A 23104-nucleotide genomic window follows, 5' to 3' on the forward strand; every position below is an offset into this window, starting at 1 on the left:
TATGAATTTTGATAAGGCACAATTCAGTCCTTAGTACAATGTTTTGTTAGATTTTGTCCTAAATACTAAATATTTTTGATGCTATTATAAACGGTTTTATTCTTATTACACTTTTAAGTGTTTTGTGATAAATGTAATTAATTTTTGTACATTGCTTTGGTAAGAATTTGCTTTTATAAAAAATAGCATATAAGAGATCTAAGAATGATATCAAATCTTCCAGGATTTTTCCTTATAAATTTTTTTTGAGAATTTCTTTATTTCAAATTCATTGCCACACAGAGTCTCATAATTCTCAAAATCTAAGTTTACAACTGATCATCACAAGATCCTTTATCCATATACACATTAGTTAGAGGAGAAAAAAATTCTGTACAATATTTTAGTAGTTACATGATTTGTAGGCAGTAGTGAATTAGTGAAAACTGAAGAACTCCCAATGCCTTACACACAGGATAACCATTGTCAAATACAAGAAACTAGGCAATAAAAGAAAACTTTCTGTTCGGTCATAGAAAAATGCCAAAGGCATTTTATGATGAGAGAAATGTTTTAAGTTAGTTCACAACCTATTGGGCAAATAAAACTGCTACATAAATTGGTACTTTTGCTCTTGAATATTTGTAGTATGGTATTACCCATTTATCTGACATTTAATAATACATAAAGTTTTAAGTCTGGGTTTCTCAGAACAGTTACTTGACAATTTTGAATAATGTCTGGTGTACTCAGAGTGCTTTTTTCATTTATCTTTTCTTCTTTCAGAAGTTTTAAAAATTTTTAAACATTTAAATGATACATTTATTGGAGTTGTACCTTTTCTACCACAATGGATTAAGTAAACTTGTCAAAAGTATGGTTTTGTCACTTTCTGGGACACTTAATTTGCTGTTTTTCCTTTCAATGCCTGTTAGCACATGTGGCCAAGTGACCACCTGCAACAGCTAGGTCTCATGTTATTAGTTACACAGATAAGGAAAGTTGTATATAACCATTCCTCCTACTCACTCTGTTGACTTAAAGCAACAGGGGCTCCCTAGCACCTAAATCTTTGCTTTCCTTTTCATATATATATACATGTATATATGTATATACATAAAACAGTAGACACTTCTTTCATTTATCTCTTCTTTTTTAGTGGGACTGTGCAATGCTGGAACAATAATCTAGAATGTCCTGAATAGTGAATTCCATTGTAACACCAGATCCAGGATAACAGCGAGCTATCAAACCTTCAAAGTGCTTGTACTGACGTATAAACTCATCTTGCATAGAGTGCCACACGACCTATTATAAAAATGAAAACAAAAGTCATTAAATTATGAATGGAAATATATAATCAAGTATGTAGAAATAATGTCAAGATACAGTCTAAGATTTTAGCAGAGTGTAATGGTTAAGAATGTGCATCTTTGCTCCTTCTACTTACAAGATATGTGACCTTAAGTAGGTTACATCACTGCTCTGGGCCTCAAGTTCCTCATCTGTAAACAGGGTAGTAACAATGATACCTTCCTCATAAGTTTCTTGTGAAGATTAAATGAGTGCATGTATGTAAGGTGCTTAGTACAGTGTTTGACATGGTAAGCACTCAATACGTTTTAGCTATTATTATATCTATTACAATATCCAATAGAGATGTGTATATGCACAATTATACATGGAACTAAGACTAGTAATTAAATGAAATGCAGCAGTTAATGCTTAAATTTCATTCCAGATGAAAGTTTCAACATTTATATAAAATTGATGATACGAAACATTGCCTGATGCCATGAAGGATACCAAGATGAGACAGATGGATTATATATAATCCAAGGATTTATGATTTAGCACATGGAAACTACTCAGTAGACAACTACCGAGGCAGAATCTGACATATACAGTGACATACTAGCTAATACTAACAGGGGCCATTTATTGCTGCTTACTCTGTATGAGCACAGTACAAGGTGCTTTATATAGGTATTACCCTATTAAGTCTCATGACTACCTGGTGAGTGTGGGTGCTCTGACCATGATCATTATCCAACAGATGAGGGAATGTTTTCTTCCAGGATTTTTCCTTATAAACCCTTAATCTTATAAACCCTAAATTCCTGTCACCTTAAGTCTGTTTACTAAACAGTATTACACGTCTTGCTTTACATCTTTTAGCTCATGGTATTTCTTCTATCTGCCACTCCTCTCACTTTATCTGTAACCATCTGACTTTCAGAGGCAAACACAAATGCAACAGCCCTCATAAAGGTGTTGACAACGCTGAAGTCAGAATGACTCTCACTCATCTCTGGGCCTTTCAGTACAGTTTATAAACAATAGTGGCCTAATTTGGGGTTTAAATCTGGCTCTACCATCCATTAGCTGTGGTCTCTTGGTCACGTTACTCCACCTCTCTAAGCTTTGATTTTCTCATCTATAAAATGGCAGTGACAATAATAGTAGTGTCCACTATATGAGAGAGGTATTATTTCCACTTTTCAAATAAGAAAATTGAGGCTCAGAGAGGTTAAGTGACTTGCCCAAAGTCATGCAGCTTAATCTGGAGCCAGATTATGAACCTGTTTCTAACTCTGGCTCCCATGCTCTGTACTATACTCTATATACAGTACTCACTGTACTATACTCTATTCCATTTAGTTATTCCCCTCAAGTGTAAAAAACAAACAAACAAAAAAGCCTAAAAAAATCTGCCCCACCCCCCAAAAGCAAAACAACTAATGCCTCAAAACAATAAAGCAGAAATATAAAATAAACAGGAATAGCCATATAAACATATTCTAAATATTATTCCTTTTATTATTCCAACTCATTAGTCTGGTCTGTACTTTATGGTACTTTATGGAAATATCCTCCTGCACTAAAATTAGAAAAATCTGTAGGCTTTTTAGAGGACTCTTCTGGAGAAAACTAATATATGTAAAGATGTACAATCTAGGATAGTTAATAGAACTAAGCATACCTGAAGTAAGTTTTCCTCTTCGCATAAATGTTTATCAACCTTCTTGTAGAGGTTATCTAGACCTTTTTTCACTTCCTTTCCAGGATACTCTTTAATGACTTTACGTAGTTCTTGTTTGTTAAATGCAAGTTGATAGCTTACTTCCTCCTCTCTTATACCCTGTGCTACTCGAGCTTCCACACCTTCAAAGAAATGCTTCAAGGAAATGAAAAAAGATGTGGTATATATACACAAAGGAATATTACTCAGCCATCAACAAAAAAATGAAATCTCGCCATTTGCAACAATGTGGACGGAGCTAGAGAGTATTCTGCTAAGTGAAATAAGTCAGTCAGAGACAAACACCATATGACTTCACTCATATGTGGAACTGAAGAAACAAATGAATGGGGGGGGGGGGAGAAAAGAAGCAAACCATAAAAGACTTTTTTTTTTTAAGATTTTATTTCTTTATTTGACAGAGAGAGAGAGAGCGGGCGCACGAGCACACAAACGGAGGGAGAGCCAAGCAGAGGCAGAGGGAGAAGCAGACTCCCACCTAGCAGGAAGCCCAATCTGGAACTCGATCCCAGGGTCCCAGGATCATGACCTGAGCTGAAGGCAGACGCTTACCTGACTGAGCGACCCAGGCGCCCCCACCATAAGAGACTCAACTACAGAGAACACACTGAGGGTTGCTGAAGGCGAGATGGGTGGGAGGATGGGCTAAAGGGGTGATGGGTATTAAAGAGGGCACTTGCTGTGATAAGCACTGGGTGTTGTATGTAAGTAATGAATCACTAATTCTACACCTAAAACTAATATTACACTGTATGTTAACTGGAATTTAAATAAAAACTTGAAACTACAAAAAAAACCACAACCCACTAAAATAAAAACGTAAAAAAAAAAAGAAATAATGGATAAGCACTGCTTTTATTATCACTTAAATTAAAAAACCCTACTTATAAAACAGTATTTATTCATTATGTTAAATTCAGAAGTATAAAGGATAAAATAACAATCTGCTACTATTCCACTACTCAGAGATAACCACTGTTAACACTTTAAATTTCCTTCTAGTCTTTTTTTTTTTTAAGATTCTGTTTTTTTAAGTAGTCTCTACAGCCAAAGTGGGGCTTGAACTCATAACCCCAAGATCAAGAGTCATATGCTCTACTGACTAAGCCAGCCAGGCGCCTCTCCTTCTAGTCTTTTGATGTGAGTACATAAATGAGATTATAACACTGTATGTTGTATTTTCCATGTAATATTTCAATGTTTTTCCCAAAGTATAAATTTTAATGGCTGCATATTATTCTATCTAATGACTGAACTACAATTTCTAATTCAGTCCTCCAGTATTAGATATTTAACATTTTTCACTTTTTTTCAGAGTTGGCAAAATCTACTCAGATTAAAAGAAATTTATTATAAACACAGTTGTCATAAATATCTTTCATACATAACTATCTACCCACATTACTGATTACTTTTCAGCACAAATTTCTATGACTACAATTCCTCAGCTGAGAAGTATAGTTATAGTAATCTCTGAAGATTCTTCAGATACATTAATTGCTTCCCAGGAAAGTTCAATTGATTTATATTTCTGTCAACACTACAAGAGACTGCTATTTAACATATTATCATCAGTATTAACACAATTTAAAGAAATTGTTGCATTTTGATGAGTGAAAAAGATTTTTTTGTTTCATAATTCTTTGGCTATAAATGAAGTTAATCTGCTTTCCTATGCTTCATAGTACATTCAGAAACTTTGCCCATTTATACATTGGGATCTTAGTGTTTTCTTACTCATTTTAAAAAGGTATTTTATATTTTATATTACTGACTACTGGATTGTTACAAATATTCATCTCTGGTTGTCTGTGAACTATATTTGTTTTTTAAATATGCAGTTTTATTGACTGGCATGCCTTTGCTTGAGCACTATACAATATGATCTAATATTGAAAAGCCAACCCCCTCTCATTATTTTTCTCTAAAATATTGTTGGCAATTACTATTTGTTCTTCATTAAATTACTATTATTATGTTTTTGCTAATAATTGTTTTGACAAGTCTATTCCTGGTGCTTTTAAATTTTCATTTCTACATAAACTTTTAATTGGTTATTATGACATACAGGAAATACATAGATTTTTTATATATTTATTTTGAATCTTGCTACTTTATCATAGATCAGTAATTTCAACCTATTATACATAGGTAATTATAATCTTGACCCTCCTTTCTTTTTCTTTAGAGAGAGAGAGAGAGCATATGCGTGCGAGCAGGGTGGGGAGGGGCCGAGGGAGAGGGAGAGACAATCTTAAGTAGGCTCTACTCTCAGTATAGACCCTGATGCCGATGTCGGGGCTTGACCTCATAACCCTGAGATCATGACCTGAGCTGAAATCAAGAGTCGGATGCTTAACTGACTGAGCCACCCAGGTAACCCGCTGACTCTCCTTTCTGTATCTTTTATGTTTCAGGTCTTATTGCATTGGCTAGAGCTTCCATAACAATATTAAATATTAAAGGATCTAGCAATGTTTCTGCTTTAAATTTGATTTCACAGGGAATGGCTCTGATGTTGCTGTTAAGTATCACATAAGATTTAGGTCTGAGACAGAATTTTTACCCTAAAGGAATATCTGTTCCTAAGTTTCAGAAGGAATTGGTTCTGTATTTGACTAAATATCTTTTAAGTGTTTGCTGTTGACAACAGATATATATTTTTTTAAGATAGATTCATTCAATCATTCATTCATTCAGTGCACAGAGGGAGGGGCAGAGGGAGAGAATCCTCAAGCAGACTCCTGCTGAGTGCAGAGCCTGATGCAGGGCTTGACCTCACAACCCCTGAGATCATGAGCTGAGCTGAACCCAAAAGTCAGAGGCTCAACCCACTGAGCCATCCAGCTGCCCCAAAACCATCCTTTCTTAATTTTAATGATCAAATATTCTCTGGGGAATGAGTCAGTTCAGGAAAGGAAAGGAAAGGAAAGGAAAGGAAAGAAAAAGACAATGAAAAAAACAATTTTTGGTTTTCCTTTTATCTTGATAAAGTTTTCAAAATCTTCATCTGAACTAAGGTTAAAGATCAGCCATTTGTGAGGTATGAAATAGGAGAGTCTGGTATAATGGAAAAGCCTAATCTAGGGTTCATCCCTCAGCTTTGCTACTTGCCAGTTACTGTAACTTCAAGCAAGTTCATTTACTTTCAGTTTCTTCATTTGTAAAATGGGTTGATACTACCTTACCCCACATCATTGTTTACAACAATTAAAAGAAATAACATACAGAGCATCTAGCAGTGTCTTAGTAACTGGAACCTTGGATAACTGGGTCAGTCCCTCCTTCCTTATCCTTCACATCAATACATGAGCAAATTAGGATGAATGTCTTGTTGTTTTTCAAATGTAAACATATGTATAGAGGTTTAAAATCAGGAAAACAATACTGAATGAAAATATACTTACATTTAGTTTTTCAAGAGGTTGTCCTAAAGAGTAAATGACATAAGACTGAAGGTGATCTGTGTATTTTTGCTTGGCTTCTTTTTTTTCAGCTTCTAGACATGAGATTTTCAAACGAGAAAGTGTTGCAAAAATATGGTGAAAATTTTCCATCATAACTACATCCCTGGGGGTCTTCTGGCTTTCATTTGCTACTTTCTCCACTAAAAGAAAAAAAAAAAATAACATCCTGATGTGAGTATTATCATATATAGCTATAAAAATATTTACACAATTTTTTTTCATTTGTAAGTTTAAGAAGTAAGCACAGCTCTGCACTTAAGACATTCTGAAGGGTCTTCATATCCACCTAGCCCTAACAAAAAAAATCACTCTAAAATAGTTATATATACATATAAATCCATATATATGTATATATATATGGAAATGCAGTATATAATAAAGGTGGCTTTTCAGATCAGTGGGGGAAATGATGAATTACTCAAAATGTGTTAGAGGACAACCAGCTGGTCCTTTTTTTTTTTTTTTAAAGATTTTATTTATTTATTCGACAGAGATAGAGACAGCCAGCGAGAGAGGGAACACAAGCAGGGGGAGTGGGAGAGGAAGAAGCAGGCTCATAGCAGAGGAGCCTGATGTGGGGCTTGATCCCATAACGCCAGGATCACGCCCTGAGCCGAAGGCAGACGCTTAACCACTGTGCCACCCAGGCGCCCCAACCAGCTGGTCCTTTTGAACACACTAATAAACCTGGATTCCTAATTCCCATTTTCAGCTGAACAAATTCTAAATTGCTCAAGTACCTAAAAATGTAAAAAGCAAATAAACAAATATAATCACAAGTACTAAGGAAAATAAAGCTAATTAAAAAAATAATGTTGTGATAGCATGACCTTTTTACAGAAGGTCCAAAACTTAGAAATCATAAAGGGAGAGACAGATAAATCTGACAAGAAATTTCAAAGCTCTTGCATGGTAAAAAAGAATACCATAAACAAAATCAATTTTAGCCTATTAGGTTGACAAAGAATAAAAAGACTGATAATACTTACTAATATTCAGCATTAATGAGATGTGATGAAAACTTTCACCAACTGCTCAGAACACTTAACTGGTATAACCTTTCTGTGAGACAGTTTGGCAAAGGCCTTGAGATATATGCAAACCTTTTGACCTGGTAATTCCATTTCTAGTAATTTACTCCACAGAAATTATTGGACATGAATAAAAGAATATATGCAAAAAACTGGAAACAAACTAAATGCTTATTAATAGGAAATCTGATAATGATACATGGAATACTATGCAATCATTAAAAATGATTACAGTTATAATATAAATTGACAAGGAAAGACATTAGAATTATGGAGTAGCAGGTTCCAAAACAGAGTATAAGGTATGATAAAAACTTACATTCAAGAACACACATACACATAATATGCACATACATATAAAGGAGAAATATTGAAAAGTTTGGACAGATAAAAATTAAATGTTATCTCTGCCTGATGAAACTACAAATTATTTTTATTTTTTTCTTGATTTTTAAAATCTGTTTTTAGACTTTTGGGGGTGTATAATGAGCATATATTAAGCAAAGCTATTTTGAATTAAAAAAAAATTTTTTTTTTAAAGTAGGCTCTATACCCAGCATGGAGCCTAACCTGGAGGTTTAAACTCATGACCCTGAGATAGAGACCTGAATTGAGCTGAGATCAAGGGTTGGAGGCTTAACCAACTAATCCATCCAGGAGCCCCAAAGCTACCTTGAATTTCAAAAGAAATATCAACCATACAAACATTCAATCATGTAATTTATCTATCTTTCTCTAGAACTGTTTCCACTGAAAATGTGATATGTAATTGGTAAGATGATTCTACTTCCTGTCAATTGTTTTAGCTTTTAAAATTCCTGAATATATGCAATCAGATCATTTATTTCAAACTAAATGGTACATCATACTGTTTCTGTAACTTAATTGTAGGATCTGACACAGGAAGACAGTTTAGCATTAATCTACCTTTTGTGACAGATACGAAAACTGAGGCCTAAAGAAGTAAACTGATTTGCTTACTGTTACACAGATATCACTGCCTATCACTCCCTGAAGACTCTTGCTAAAATGCAAATGTAAAATCTCATTTTTAAATTTTTTAAAAAGATTGTTTTGTGATTAAAAAAGGAATTCCAATTTTGCATAGTGATAATCCCATATGAACCCTAAAATAGAAGTGGTGCCTGATGAATATGAATGGGTTTTATATGTACTGCTTCTTCTTTTTTCAGGTTCGAGAAATACCTACTTTCAGAAAACTTCAATAAGACTATAGAATATGGAAAATAATGAACATTATCTATCCCCCAAATTGAGTGCCCATAAATAGTGAAAACGACCAACCAAAAAATTCCTTAGTACATAACAAAAGCTTACCATTAACAAATACTCCTCTGATAAGTTTAGTATATGCTTTATCTAGATCTCCACGACGCTCAGCATTTTTAAAGATTGATTCTGCGAGTCCAGCAAATTCTTCAAATTCAGCAACAAATGGAAGAATTCCTACTTTACTCTTCTTTGAGATTTTTACTTCTTCCATTTGCCTTATTTGGTTACTCTACAGTTAGGCAGAAAACAACGGAGAGAAATAGCCAAGCAACTTAGAAACAACATATAATCATAAGCAAATGTATATACCATAGAGGAAGGACACAATTTAGTACCTAGAACATTTTGGATGTTTACTAATTACAGATTACTATAACAGGAAACACTATTTTTATAGATTAAAAAGTACACACATATATATTTTTATTGTTGGGGGGGGAGAGAGAGAGAGAGAAAGAAAGTGGGCGAGGAGCAGAGGGAGAGAGAGAATCTTAAGCAGGCTCCACGCCCAGTGCAGAGCGAGATGTGGGACTCAATCTCACAACCCTGAGGTCATGACCTGAGCCAAAATCAAGAGTCGGAAGCTTTAACCAACTGAGCCACGCAGGTGCTCAAAAGTACACATGTTTTAAGAAAATAAAATAGAAGAAAAAAGCCAAATTATTTAAAACAAGATATAATCAAACTCTGTACAGCTCAAGTTTTTGTTCAAAGGGAAAACAAGCAATAAACAATTCTATCATTCACGAAAGGTAAGTATAATGCGACTGCTCATTTTGACGTGGAGTAGATACCAGAGCACACACAGGATTTCTCTAGGTTATTTCTAGTTGGTGGTCATGTGGCCAAGTTTGAGAATCACAGTCCTTTCCCATTCTCATTAGCCTAAAACTTGTGTTTGGCTAGACCAGTTCTTTAATTTCTGGATATGAGAACAGAGAGGGAGAACAGGCATTTCTACAATGGATTTATACTATCTAGTTTGCCATGTATCTATCATGTACTTGTTCTACTTATTCTCTACTTGTTTCAGCAAAGTGCTTGTGTATGATGGTGACAGAGTACAAAAGGGATGTCTTATATGGACAAAACCTAGACATTTGGGTTCAAAAAGATCCATGAATTCAATTTGGTTCTGTGTACTTCTCAGAGGATCTAGATAAAAATTACACCGCCAAATACTGTAGACATTTTTACCTCTACCTAAAATTTCATAAATGTTTTTGGGGTGTAACTTGAAAATCCTATGACATGTGGCTTAGAAAAGTAATTATCTGTAGGCTACACACCTTAGTATTAGAAAGTCCTGTGGCGTACTGTCAACCATTTGATATTATCTTTCCTACCACAGAATACCCATTTTATTGGACTTCGCTTTAATTGCACTTCACAGATACTGCATTTTTTTTTTTTTTTTTTTACAAATTGAAGGTTTGTGGCAATCCTGTATTGGCAAGTCTGTCAGTACCACTTTTCTAACAGCATTCGCGCATTTCATGCCTCTGTGTCACACTGTGGTAACTGGCAATATTTCAAACTTTTCCATTATTACTATATTTGTTATGGTGATCTGTGATCAGTAATCTTTTGTTTGGGGTGCCACAAATCATGCCCTTATAAGATGGCAAACTGAATCAATAAATGTGTGTATTCTGACTGCTCCATCAACCAGCCATTCCCCCATCTCTCTCCCTCTCCTTAGGTCCAGACACAGTTTTATTCCCTGAGACACAATATTGACATGAGGCCAATTAAGTGTTCAAGTGAAAGGAAGGGTCTCATGTCTCACTTTAAATCAATAGCTAAAAATAATTAAGTTTAGTGAGAAAGGCGTGTTAAAAGCTGACAGGCCAAAAGCTAGGCCTCTTGCACCAAACAGCCAAGTTGTGAAGGCACAGGAAAAGTTTTTTAAGGAAACTAAAAGTGCTACTCCAGTGAACACACAAATGATAAGAAAGCAAAACAGCCTTCTTGCTGATATGGAGAAAGTTTTAGTAGTCAGGATAGAAGATCAAACCAGCCACAACGTTCCCTTAAGCCAAAGCCTAATCCAGAGCAAGCCCCTAACTCTTATTCTGTAAAGACTGAGAGAGGTGAGGAAGGTACAGAAGAAAAGTGTGAAGCTAGCAAAGGTTGGTTCATGAGGTTTAAGGAAAGAAGCCATCTCCATAAAATAAAGTACGAAATAAAGCAGCAAGTACAGACGGAGAAGCTGCAGCAAGTTCCCCAGAAGATCCAGCCAAGATCACTCATAAGGTGGCCACACTAAACAACGGATTTTCATGTAGACAGAACAGCTTTCTGTTGGAAGAAGATGCCATCTAAGACTTGCATAGCTAGAGAGATATCAATGCCTGGCTTCAAAGCCTCAGGGGACAGACCGACTCACTTGTTATGGGCTAATGCATCTGGTGACTTCAAGTTGAAGCCAATGCTCATTTACCATTCCAAAATCCTAGGGCCTTTAAGAATTATGCTAAATTTACTCTGCTTGTGCTCTATAAATAGAACAAAACCTGGATGACAGCTCATCTGTTTACAACATGATTTACTATTTTAAGCTCACTGCTGAGACCTACTATTCAGAAAAAAATACTTCTTTCAAAATATGACTGCTTATTGACAATGCACCTGGTCACCTAAGAGCTCTGATGGAGATGGGCAATGAGATTAATGCTGTTTACGTGTCTGCTAACACAACATCCATTCTGCAGCCCATGGATCAAGGAGTCATTTCAACTTTCAAGTTTTATTATTTAAGAAAAATATTTTGTGAGGCTAAGCTGCCATAAATAGTGATTCCTCCGATGTATCTGGGCAAAATAAAGTGAAAACCTTCTGGAAAGGATTAACCATTCTAGATGCCATTAAGAACATTTGTGCTTCATGGGAAGAGGTCAAAAGTATAACATGAACAGGATTCTAACCCTCACGGAGGACTCTGAGGAGCTCAAGACTTCACTGGAGGAAGTAACTGCAGATGTGGTAGAAACGGTGAGAGAACTAGAATTAGGAGTAGAGCCTGAAGATGGGACTGAATTGCTATAATCTCATGATAAAACTGTAATAGAAGAGGAGTTGCTTCTTAGGGATGAGTCAAGAAAGTGTTTTCTTGAGATGGAACCTACTCCATCTGTGAAGTAGCCGTGAAGATGCTGTGAAGACTGTTGAAATGACAACAGATTGAGAACGTTACATAAACTTAGTTGACAAAGCAGCGGCAGGGTTTGAGAGAACTGTCTCCAATTTTGAAAGAAGTTCCACTGTGGGTACGATAGTATCGCACAGCTTTGCACGCTATAGAGAAACTGTGAAAAGAAGAGTTGATTTATGGGGCAAACTACTTTGTTGTCTTATTTTAAGAAACGGCCACAGCCACCCCAACCTTCAGCAACCACCACCCTGATCAGCAGCAGCCATAAACATGGAATCAAGACCTTCCGTCCACAAAAAGATTAGAACTCGCTGAAAGCTCAGATGATGGTTAGCATTTCTTAGCAGTAAAGTATTTTTAAATTAAGTTATGAACATTGTTTTTTAGACATTAATGCTATTGAACACTAAGAGACTATAGTGTAATATAGTAATATGTACTGGAAAACCAAAAAATTCATCTGAATTCATTTTATTTCAATAACTTGCTTTATTGTGATACTCGCTTTATTGCGGGAGCCTGGACCAACTGAGTCTGCGGTATCTTTGAGGTACCCCTGTATTCCACTTCATCGGTATTGATGATTGTGACAAGTAAAAATGGATGCAGCAGAGAGGGGAGTGTAAGACTGCAGGTGCTGGAACCAGACTGTCTGGGTATGAATACTAATTCCATCATTTCTTACCGTTGACCTGGGCAAAGTAACACAACCTCTCAGAGAGTCTACCTTCTGTAGGTGGGAGGAGGTCGTGAAGATTAGATGAGATAATGTGTGCAAGGTGCTTAGATCAGTGCCTGGTACACAGTAAGCATTAATTTATGAATGCTGCTCTATGGTGGTTAGTAAGCTTCAGAAGATTTTTGTTCAGGTGGCATTTAAAGGCATAGGATATAATTATAGCCTGAATATACTTAAACATTAACTGGAAATATTCTAAATGACAACTGTCTTTTCTGGCATTAGAACTGGTAGAACAGAAACAACGCATTTGTTTAAAAAAAGAGCCATTAGGAGGTACCTGGGTGGCTCAATCAGTTAAGCAACTGTTCCTTGGTTTCCGCTCAGGTCATGATCTCAGGGTTGTGAGACTCAGCCCTGAGTTGGGCTCTGCACTGGATGTGGAACCTGCTTGAGATTCTCTTTCTCCCTCTGCCCCTTCCCTCCAGCTCACACGCACGTGCACGCTTTCTCTCTCTCTCTCTCTCTCTCTCAAAGCAAAGCCATCAATGAACTAAATCTTACAAAAAATAAATTTCTCTCAAGCTCTGGGGCACCTGGGTAGAAGCGTCTGCCTTTGGCTCAGGTCATGATCCCAGCATCCTGGGATCGAGCCCCACATCGGGCTCCCTGCTCGGAGGGGAGCCTGCTTCTCCCTCTCCAACTCCCCTCTGCTTGTGTTCCCTCTCTCACTGTCTCTCGCTGTCAAATAAATAAATAAATAAATAAAATCTTTAAAAAAATTTCTCTCAAGCTCAATGCATACATTATTTGCAGCTGACTGCTCGACATGGAGGTTATTCAATGATTAAGATTACAACTTGGATGAGAGGCACACATCGCTATATTACTTATCCATCCTTCCTGTCCATGGCAATTTAACCAAATCATATCATTCTCAAAGGTTTAAGAGCACAAGTCCATATCACCATAGTGTGAAGAATCCTGAAAAGAAAATTGAGTGCAGGTAAGAATGTTTGGGACTGCGGAGCCTAGCTTGGTAGTACTTGATATGTCACTTACTTTCTAACTTTAGTTTTAGCTCAGGCGAGGCTAGCTTTTTCAGTCCTGTTCTTTGAAGAACAGCAGATACTCTGAGCTTGGCCATGAGATGAAAGAGCCAAACTCAGGTGCTATTTGTTCCATTTTCTGCAGCCATCTGACATTCATGCTTTTGGCTCAATACAAACAGGCCCATTTATTACCTTTTCAAGGTATGCCTTAGGTCCTAATCTTGTCCCAAATACCAAAACATAATACTTACTGAGTACATACTATCCACCAGACACTGTGAGAAGATAGGAGTTACAGTAAGAGACAGAGATGTCCCGTTAGTGACAACAGATAGATCCTTTGGAAATACACGTAATTTTATAAGAAAATATTGAGTTTATACCTTTGTCTAAGTTAATCTTACTTTGTTTTTCTATTCTGCCTTGAGAATAACATGAACGTTCTTTAATAAACTATTATTAATGACTACCACTGGCAGCAGTAAGAGCACCACCACCTTTATGAGCCGTCAGTTACTAAGGTCTGATTTCTGTGCCAGACAGTGTGCTAATAAGCACTTCATCTGAATCCACATCTATATTTACCTGACACTACATCCTATGCTTTTAACAATTATGTTCGGTTGGATTGACAGGTTTACACAGCGTTGTATTTTACTAATAAAAGGAACAAAGCCTTCATAGTCTGGAAATGTAGTGTCCTCATGATTTATGTCACACGGGACTCATTATCTTAGCCGCTAGCAGCTCTTCCTTTTCCCTTTGGCTCTCAGCTTGCAGTCAGACCCTCTAGGTTTAGCATCACCACTGGAGAAGGTGGGAGAAAGAAGAGGATAAGCCTTAAGAGGTCAAATTTCATAGTATTTCAAATACCAAGTGAAGTCATGTGGTAAGGAAAGAGGATTAACAAGCTTATTGAGGTGACATTTAAGTTTCTATAGTGAAAGTAGATTGCCTTTATACTTTAAAAACCCAATAAATATTATTTTTCAAAAATGATGTAGATTTTAATTGCCCTTAATATTTCTATCTCCTATTATTTTATGGATATTCGAGAGCTGGATATAACTTAGAAGTTACATAGTAGAAATATTCAAATGACAGACATCCACTTTTACATACTAACCACATTAATAAAATGAACCTCTATTTTAGAACCTGGCCCAGCCCAATTCATACCTACAAGCTTACCAAAACCTAGCAGACAGAAATAAAATTGCTAATGATTTTTCTTTCCTATTAGAAGGAAGAACATAATGATTGCTGGAAGTTATTATAAGAACAATGTATTCTCTCTCTTCTTTAAAGACTTTTTAAAAAAGATTTATTTATTTATTTTGTGGGGGGAGGGCAGAGGGGGAGGGAGAGGGACAAACAGGCTCACACTGAGCACAGAGCCTGATGGTGGGGCTCCAACTCAGCACCCTGAGATCATGACCTGAGTGGAAAGCAAGAGTTGGACGGTTAACGGACTGCATCACTCGGGCACCCCAAAGAACAATGTATTCTTAAAACAAAACAGTATGATTATTAATTAAAGTTATTAAATTAGTAAACTAATAAACCTAATTAAATAATTTAAACAATCAATTAAAATAATCCAATCATTAATTTTCTTATTAGAACATATTTTAAAAAGAACAACATTAAATCCAAATGATAGTTTCAATTGTTTTATGTGATCTCTGGTCACTGATCAGTTAACTGAGATTTCGTTACCTAGTGGATCTCTCAAGCAGCTGCTGCCTCTATGCCGCTCACTCCAGAACTTGCCAAGATTCACAAACCGTGTAGAAGGGAAACTAGCTGGCACAGTAGCATCCAGCTAACTCCGCTCCTATGAATTGCAGCTAACACTCTGCTTCAGGCTTTGAGAGATGTGAAGAGTAGATCACACGATAGAAAACTGGAAATTTCTTGACTTAAATACATTTACCTGTTTTTTGCCATGATTAGAATTCTAAGTTATTAAAAAAAAAAACACAACTTACAATGCATTTGTCAAAGTTCCTTTTGACAGTCACCAAAACATTTCCCAATGTAGTACTCAGAAAAGAAGCAGGGTCCACATTCTGTGCGGTCCACACATGATGACTCATTTTGACAAGCATGTAAAGGGAGTTAAAGCTATCAATTTTGTCTCCTAATGCAATTAGGTTGTTCAGTTCTGGCTCGATGCAGCGAAATATTTTAATCATCATCTGACGGATCATATCTTTCCTGTTCAGAAAACATAAAAAATATAGGAATTTATTACAGGTTTCGTGTCTTGATCTTTAACTTTAATCCACTGCATATATACGAAATGACTAAAATTTTACATTTCAATGAAAAATGTCCAAATATGATGACCTAATTATTCTACAGGAGTTTCCAACATAAAAATATTTTTTTCAACATAAGAATGTTTTTTGAAGTTGAGTTTTATTGCTCAAAATATAACTTCATGTCATTTGTAAAGCTGGATCCTGAAATGTGCTTTGTAATTGCTAAGAAATACCGTGCGATTCAAATGCTACTTCTTACCAGCAAACATTCAACTGATGGCACTTTTTTGTGATTACTAGAGCCAGAAAGAGCTGAAGGGTCAGACAACAGGACGCATTTTAACTCAGTAAGACGTCTGAGAAGACACTGGGCACACATGTCAGTGCTCTAAGTGCTGTCACATTACCAGAATCATCTGGCTCCTCACTGAACAGCACTCCTCGAGGCTCAATGTTAAGTGCCCCCCTCCCCAGATAAATGACAGATAGTAACAAACACATACTCAGATGAGACAGGCGGTGGCACACCAGCATTATGTTGCCGGGAAAATATTCCTCCATCTAGGTCCTCTGCTTCAGTCTGCAAAAATTATTCAGGTACTTTACATAATAAAAGACCAACAATTTGACTAGTTTATATAGCAAAAGCCTGCTCAGTCTTAAAATTCCTAGGAGAGAATACATTATGAAAAATGATTTTTAAAGGTAGTACTACTGATAAAACTATATAATTTAGTATGTTGTTTAAGAATGGTTATGAAATGTTTTAGATTTTATCTGAGATTTTATCTGAGAATTATTGTGGGCTGAGAAGATGTGCTCGTGTGTATGCACGTGAGGGGAAAGCAGGGACAGAGAAGGTACAGGAGGCTCAGAGGGGGTGTAGGAATGGGGGGCAGCTCAAAAAATCAGAAACAACTTTTAAGAAAGAATTTTAAAAATTAAAGAAATTGCATCAATCGTTTAAAACTCTGGCATTTAAAAAATGCTATTAAAAATTCTTAGAGAGGCTAACAAATAAATTTACTATCATTACCACCTATAACAACAAATTCATTTTATGATTGCTTTTTATATGTTGGTTCTGTTTTTTAAGATGACCTTATTTTTTTTCAAGTAAGTTTTATGCCCAACATGGGGCCCAAATTCATGGCCCCGAGATCAAGAGACGCATGCTCTATCAACTGAGCCACCCAGGCACCCAAGATGACCTTAATTTAAAAATCATTTTATTTCCATTGTGCTTTTAAGTTTTTCAAAATACTGCAGCAGTCTCTCATTTTATTTCCTTACATTTATGCCACCTGAGGCATGCTGAACAGGCATTACTATATTCATTGTACAGATAAGGAAAACTGGGGATTAAAGAATTGGTTTAAGGTCTCATAGCTAGTTAGTAACAAAGGCATAGGAAAAGTTCAGTTTTGGAGCTTCTTTATTTCTTTCTTTCTTTCTTTGCTAGGCCATGGTATATATACTCAAATATCTTTTTCTTTTGAAAATTATATTTTTTCTTGGTGACTACTAAAATGCTAAAATTTCTTTTTTAATAATATTTTTTTACAAAGTAAATTCAGACATTTCCCCCTTACTAATTTAGAGGATATTTAGGTCTAAGACAATCTGGAGTATTAAATTAGATGCTCAGACTCCAACTATCACTGTTTTTATTATCTTGTGGTATGACAAAAATTACTGAAAAAAATCCTTACATCGTAAATTTTTTCTTTTTCTGTTCTGATATTGAAATTGTGACAATACATTAATTAGGTTAATTATACTACAGATTATAAATATCAGCCAATAAATAAATGCGAGCCATACCATAGTTCCAGGCATACTCTGATGTTGCTGTAGTTTGAAAAATTTACTTATGAAGTCCTGTTCTGCCAGACACAAGGGCTCCAGTTCACTTAATACCTGTTCGAAGATCTGAAGAAAACAAAAATGAACTGCACCAAATGCTTTAAAAATCTTCTACATTTAATTTACTTTTCTGTAGGGATCACAGATGCTTTACGTATAATCGCAATAAAATCCCAAAAGAAACTATTCCAAGATTGGCAGGATGATGTAGCAGTATCAAGGCATAACAGAGCCAGACATACCTAAAATAAAACTCATAGTAATTATTCACTTGAAATCTAGAAAGAGGAACAGAGATAAAGTTTTTAAACTTAATGCATTGCAGAGAACACTTAGCTTCACAAAAGCTGTTATTTCCTCTTTACTTTGTAGTTGGCTCAAAGAACTTAGAGATGCAAGCTCTTAATGATTTATAATAAATATTAATAAGGCTGTATATCAATGAACTGATAATACACATTTCAGTTGCCATTTGACTAGTATTTTTTTCAGATTCAGAATCCGAAAGTAAAGTATGGTTAATTCAGAGAGCCAACATAGCCCAAATCCTTGAACACACTTAAAGCAGTAACAAACTGCTATTAGAAAACTAATGTTACAGTTTAAGACATACTTGTTATCTTATTTTACCTTATCAAATTTGGTCCTGTCGGCAACATCGAGATCAGAGGCAGACATGTTTCCCATATCCAACAAAGAAGATGACTGAGATCTGCGATTCCCTGAACTCTGAACGCTGAGTTTATTTAGACTAGAAGTAGATCCAGTTAATTTCCCAGAACTTCCATGAAGACCTAAGAAATAATAAAACTTTGAAAGTTGTGACCTTCATGAATAAAAGACCCATAGCGTAAATGAGGGCTGTCTTCATCTTCAGTGCTCTTATCAGTCATTGCACAAGTCTACCGCATGGGGCGGGCTGGAGAGTGTCCTGCTCTCTCACTAACATTTGTGTCCTATTCCTGAGTATATTGTAGAGTAGCGAAAACTACACAGATCTACAGAATAGGACTGAAAGGGGTCTTAAAGATCACATAATCTATCCCCTGCCCAGTACCACCAAAGTTGCCTGATATTTCTAGATTGAGGCAGATGAAGATTTCCTTCCTACTCAAAAGACATAGATATGGATGAAGGCCAATAACTCCTTAGTGTACTAGCTAACATGACTTTTTTATTTTTTAATGACTTATTTTTATTTCTGAAGAAAAAAAGGCCATATCCCAATATTACTCGCCTCTACATAACCGAAAATATTGGGTTGAACCACAGGAAACTGCCAATACTCGATCATTCTTGCCCTACAAAAAGTCAATTACATATGCTTCAATTTAACACATTCCTGAACCCAGAAACTCTGCTTTTACACTAAGTGAACTGATTAACTACAGCTCTTTAAAAACTAAACAGAATGAAGAGAAAAAAAAAACACGCCTGAAAACTTGTTATACTTAAAATACAACTAAAATATAATACATCATGAGCTACAAAATATGTGACATCTTTGAGGGAAAATGAGAAAACTGTGGCTGGACAATATTCTACATCTATCAAGGAATTAAAGGCTTCCATTTTTACAAGAAAATGTAATATTTTTATTCAGAATTAAATATAAACAACAAATAACTTTTTTAATCTTCTAAAACATTTCTCACTTAACGTATATTATTTGTTGATGGTCAGAAGGGACAGATGAAGATATAATAGGGAAAATTAAAGATAAACTTTGGTTTCATTATGCAAAATCTGACCATATCTATAAGAATTTTTATGGTTTCTTTCTTTTTTTTTTTTTTTTAAGAATTTTTGTAGTTTCTAGGGGCGCCTGGGTGGCACAGCGGTTGGGCGTCTGCCTTCGGCTCGGGGCGTGATCCCGGCGTTACGGAATCGAGCCCCACATCAGGCTCTTCCGCTATGAGTCTGCTTCTTCCTCTCCCACTTCCCCTGCTTGTATTCCCTCTCTCGCTGGCTGTCTCTATCTCTGTCGAATAAATAAATAAAATCTTTAAAAAAAAAAAAAAAAGAATTTTTATAGTTTCTAAACACAGCCTGGAAAGAGAAGTTTAATGGTTAAGCCTCTCCATAAATTTCTGACTACCCACCATAGATTTTGAATTACATTTCTTGAATGTAGCCATACCACTACCATCATGTTGGTTTCCTTTCATCGAACCTGGCAACTCAGAGCAATCAGTTTTTTTTGGCATAACTTTTTTCAAGACAAAAAACTAATTTCTAGACATTAAAAAACATGGATTGAGAATACCTACTAATACACTAAGCATACTCACTCTCTGTTTCCTGTTTGACAGCACTTTCTTTTCGAGGCAGTGTAGCTGTGATGGATTAGGTTGCAAGCATCAAAGACAAAGACAAGTTAATAAACTGCAATTTGCACAAACCATGCACAAGAGGAAGTTAAAGCTCTAGTTTAAAAGACACATGCAAAGAACCATGAGCATCAAGTAACAAGAGGTGCAACATATGTTTAGTTGGTCAGCTACTGTTCGACAAATTCTGAGAGAAAAAACTTTACTAGTCTTTTTGTTTTTACTCAAATATTCAGGTAAAAATATCCGTACTTGTCAGCCCCTCCCCCAACACTGTTAAATGATTTTTTTTTTTAAGTTTATGGAGCTAGTGTGCTTAAAATTTAAAAGACTACATTTTTAAGTTTTGGTTTCTGGGAAAAAAAACAGTTCAAGTAAAAGTGTTTTTTAAATTTTTTAAGTTATTTTATTTTATTTCAATCATAATAAGTGTACTCTTTAATCCCCAACCCCTATCTCACCCATCCCCCCCCACCAGCCCTCTGGTAACCATCAGTTTGTTCTCTATAGTTAAGTGTCTATTTCTTGATTTGTCTCTTTTTTCCCTTTGCTCGTTCATTTTGTTTATTAAATTCCACATATGAGTGAGATCATATGGTTGAGTAGAAGTTTAATAAAGTGGAAATTTATTAGAATGAAGTTGTAGACTTAGACATTAAGCACATCAACAATCTTGATCCCTGAAAACTCGTGAGAGGAGTGAACAATGTTTTACTACATTCGATAAAAAATTATACATGAGTGGGGCTTTGAAATCATTTCAAAATATCAAGCCAAACTACTTAGTAACTGGCTTTATGAACACCTAGAATGGAAAGTATATATCAAGATACTAATTATCAGGAGATGGGTGGATGGAAGGCTAAAGCCAAAGGAACAGGCTTAATATAGGAATCTGAGCTCTTTTGGGGCCATTTGGCATTTTATTCTAAAACTTCTCTCTATATAATATTCATTAGATCAATTGTAGAGATCATCTTGTGAAACATTCTAAACTCAAATTAGAAGTGAATGTGAAAGGCAAAGAAAGAAATTACAGAATGAAAGAGAAAATTAAAGAATATAACTATAACCTGGAAACATTTTAAAAACAGAGAACAATGTATCAAATTGTCACTATCCTTACCAAACTTCGAGGCAAAAGCCCAGGTAAAAGCTACTGACTTATCATACCAGGGATATGTATATCTTCGCAGGCCTAGCTATGTGAAGCTCAAGGGAGTATGAAACACCAAGGCTAGAGATTAAAGTGATAAGCAGGAATTGTGCTGGAGCTATTAGCTGACCAATCTGAATGGTACCTTCTGGTGGCTTTAAGGTATCACTATACTAAGTTCACCAGTTTCAGAACAAGGCCTGACACTTCATACACTTATTTTTAGTACCCAATAAGGAATACAGAGTTACCAGTAGTGCCAATTAATTATAATTTGGGGCTCATCAAAGCCTATATTATTTATCAGCAACAAACAATATTTGGGCAACCTATTCTTTTTTTTTTTAAGCAGGCTCCACGCTGGGCATGAAGCTCAACATGGGGCTTGAACTCACGATCCTGAGATGAAGACCTGAGTTGAGATCAAGAGTTGGATGCCTAACCTACTGAGCCACCCAGGCACCCCTTCAGGTAACCTTTTAAGTATCTTTAAATAATCCCCATTAGACTGTAAACTTCATGAGGTAGGGTCTTTGCTTATTGCTGCATTCTCAGTACCTAGCAGTGCTTACTACATAATAAATAATTAGTATTTATTAAATGAATTTTCTAGCCAGCACTGAATTCAGTCTTATATTCAAAACTCCTTTTGGAATCAAGATTCTTAGTTTAGTGGAGAAACACATAATGAAAAATAATTTTGACATACCACTTTTAAGATTTTGGAATATTAAATACAAGGGAGGCAGTAATTATATAAATGCATATGTTAAGGGACTGAAATAATGTGTATGTGTGTTATCTTAGCTATAGAAAGAAAAAATAGGTGATTTTAAAAATAATTTCTAAATTTCCTTTACCTGCCATTTCATTAAGTACATTTGTAGAACACAAGGGGAAAAAAACCCCACCAAAATATCATTCTTGGGGAGGGGGAGGGAATTCCATGCCTCTGAGTTTATCAAAGTAAAAACTATTAATTAAAAAGGCCAGTTAGCTACATAAAGACCTTACCACAAAAAAAGGTGTTTGCTGGTATTTCAACATTATTCTGAATTACTTGAGCTAAAGTGATGTTAAAGTTGAGTCAAAGTATTTAAAAAGAGAGTAGTCCCCTAAATCTCTATGACTATATCGACTATACATTTCCTTTTGTAAAGTACATTCAATATGACTTTCTATTCTTATTAGCATCTATGACCCAGAATTTTCAGAGCAAGTAAAAAACAAAAAAATTTAAATTTTATTTATAATTACTTCATTTTGATTCACGGACAAGTTATCTTTCCAAAATTTCAGGTTTCTATTTTAATTACATTACTTTTAAAAGTTGATTTAAACACAATTTGAATGACTGAAAAGATATTTAAAAAATTTTTCATTCTACCTTATTTAGAATTTAAGTCATCTGTATTTAACTTGTCCTCTGAATTCTGTTCATTATTTAGTTTTTCTTCTCTTGTAGCTGATGACATCAAAATAACTGAAACTGTGGTTTTCTGGTGCCATCAACCATCACAAATTACTCTCTTGTTATTTTTTGATACATAAGAAGAAATGTGATTTTAATACTATAAAAGTGCCTTCTAAACTTATTTTAAAAATATTTTAAACAAGATAATTTAAGAACTTTCTAAGAGGAAGAAAAAGAAAAAAAATTTAATTTTCAGGTTAATGCAATGATACCATTAAAATACTGTTGTACTTGTTTTAAATTCCATTTTTGGTATGTCATTTACCTCAATGTGAATCTTAGGCTTGATAAACTATTATGATACTGGGATTAA

At 35.4% G+C, this 23104-nt stretch overlaps 1 protein-coding gene across 8 annotated transcripts in view; it reads right to left on the reverse strand.

Moving 5' to 3' along the window:
- Positions 1-210: 210 nt before the first annotated feature.
- EXOC1 (exocyst complex component 1) overlaps positions 211-23104 on the reverse strand; it is a 58673-nt gene continuing 35779 nt past the window's right edge. For 5 of the 8 annotated variants that reach the window (XM_045815859.2, XM_045815853.2, XM_045815855.2 and 2 more), the window contains 9 exons: positions 20123-20167; positions 18462-18625; positions 17790-17897; positions 16469-16545; positions 15690-15918; positions 8859-9042; positions 6430-6629; positions 2963-3157; positions 211-1287 (listed from right to left, as the gene is read on the reverse strand). In XM_045815859.2, the coding sequence (XP_045671815.1) occupies positions 1135-1287; positions 2963-3157; positions 6430-6629; positions 8859-9042; positions 15690-15918; positions 16469-16545; positions 17790-17897; positions 18462-18625; positions 20123-20167 (1355 nt within the window). In that variant the 3' untranslated portion in view covers positions 211-1134. The remainder of the gene's footprint in view (positions 1288-2962; positions 3158-6429; positions 6630-8858; positions 9043-15689; positions 15919-16468; positions 16546-17789; positions 17898-18461; positions 18626-20122; positions 20168-23104) is intronic. The other 3 variants (XM_045815860.2, XM_045815858.2, XM_045815857.2) reach the window with 1 other exon arrangement.

The sequence above is a fragment of the Ursus americanus genome, chromosome 8, assembly GCF_024610735.1.
Source record: "Ursus americanus isolate L20-20 chromosome 8, mUrsAme1.1.p, whole genome shotgun sequence".
NCBI classification, from domain to species: domain Eukaryota; kingdom Metazoa; phylum Chordata; class Mammalia; order Carnivora; family Ursidae; genus Ursus; species Ursus americanus.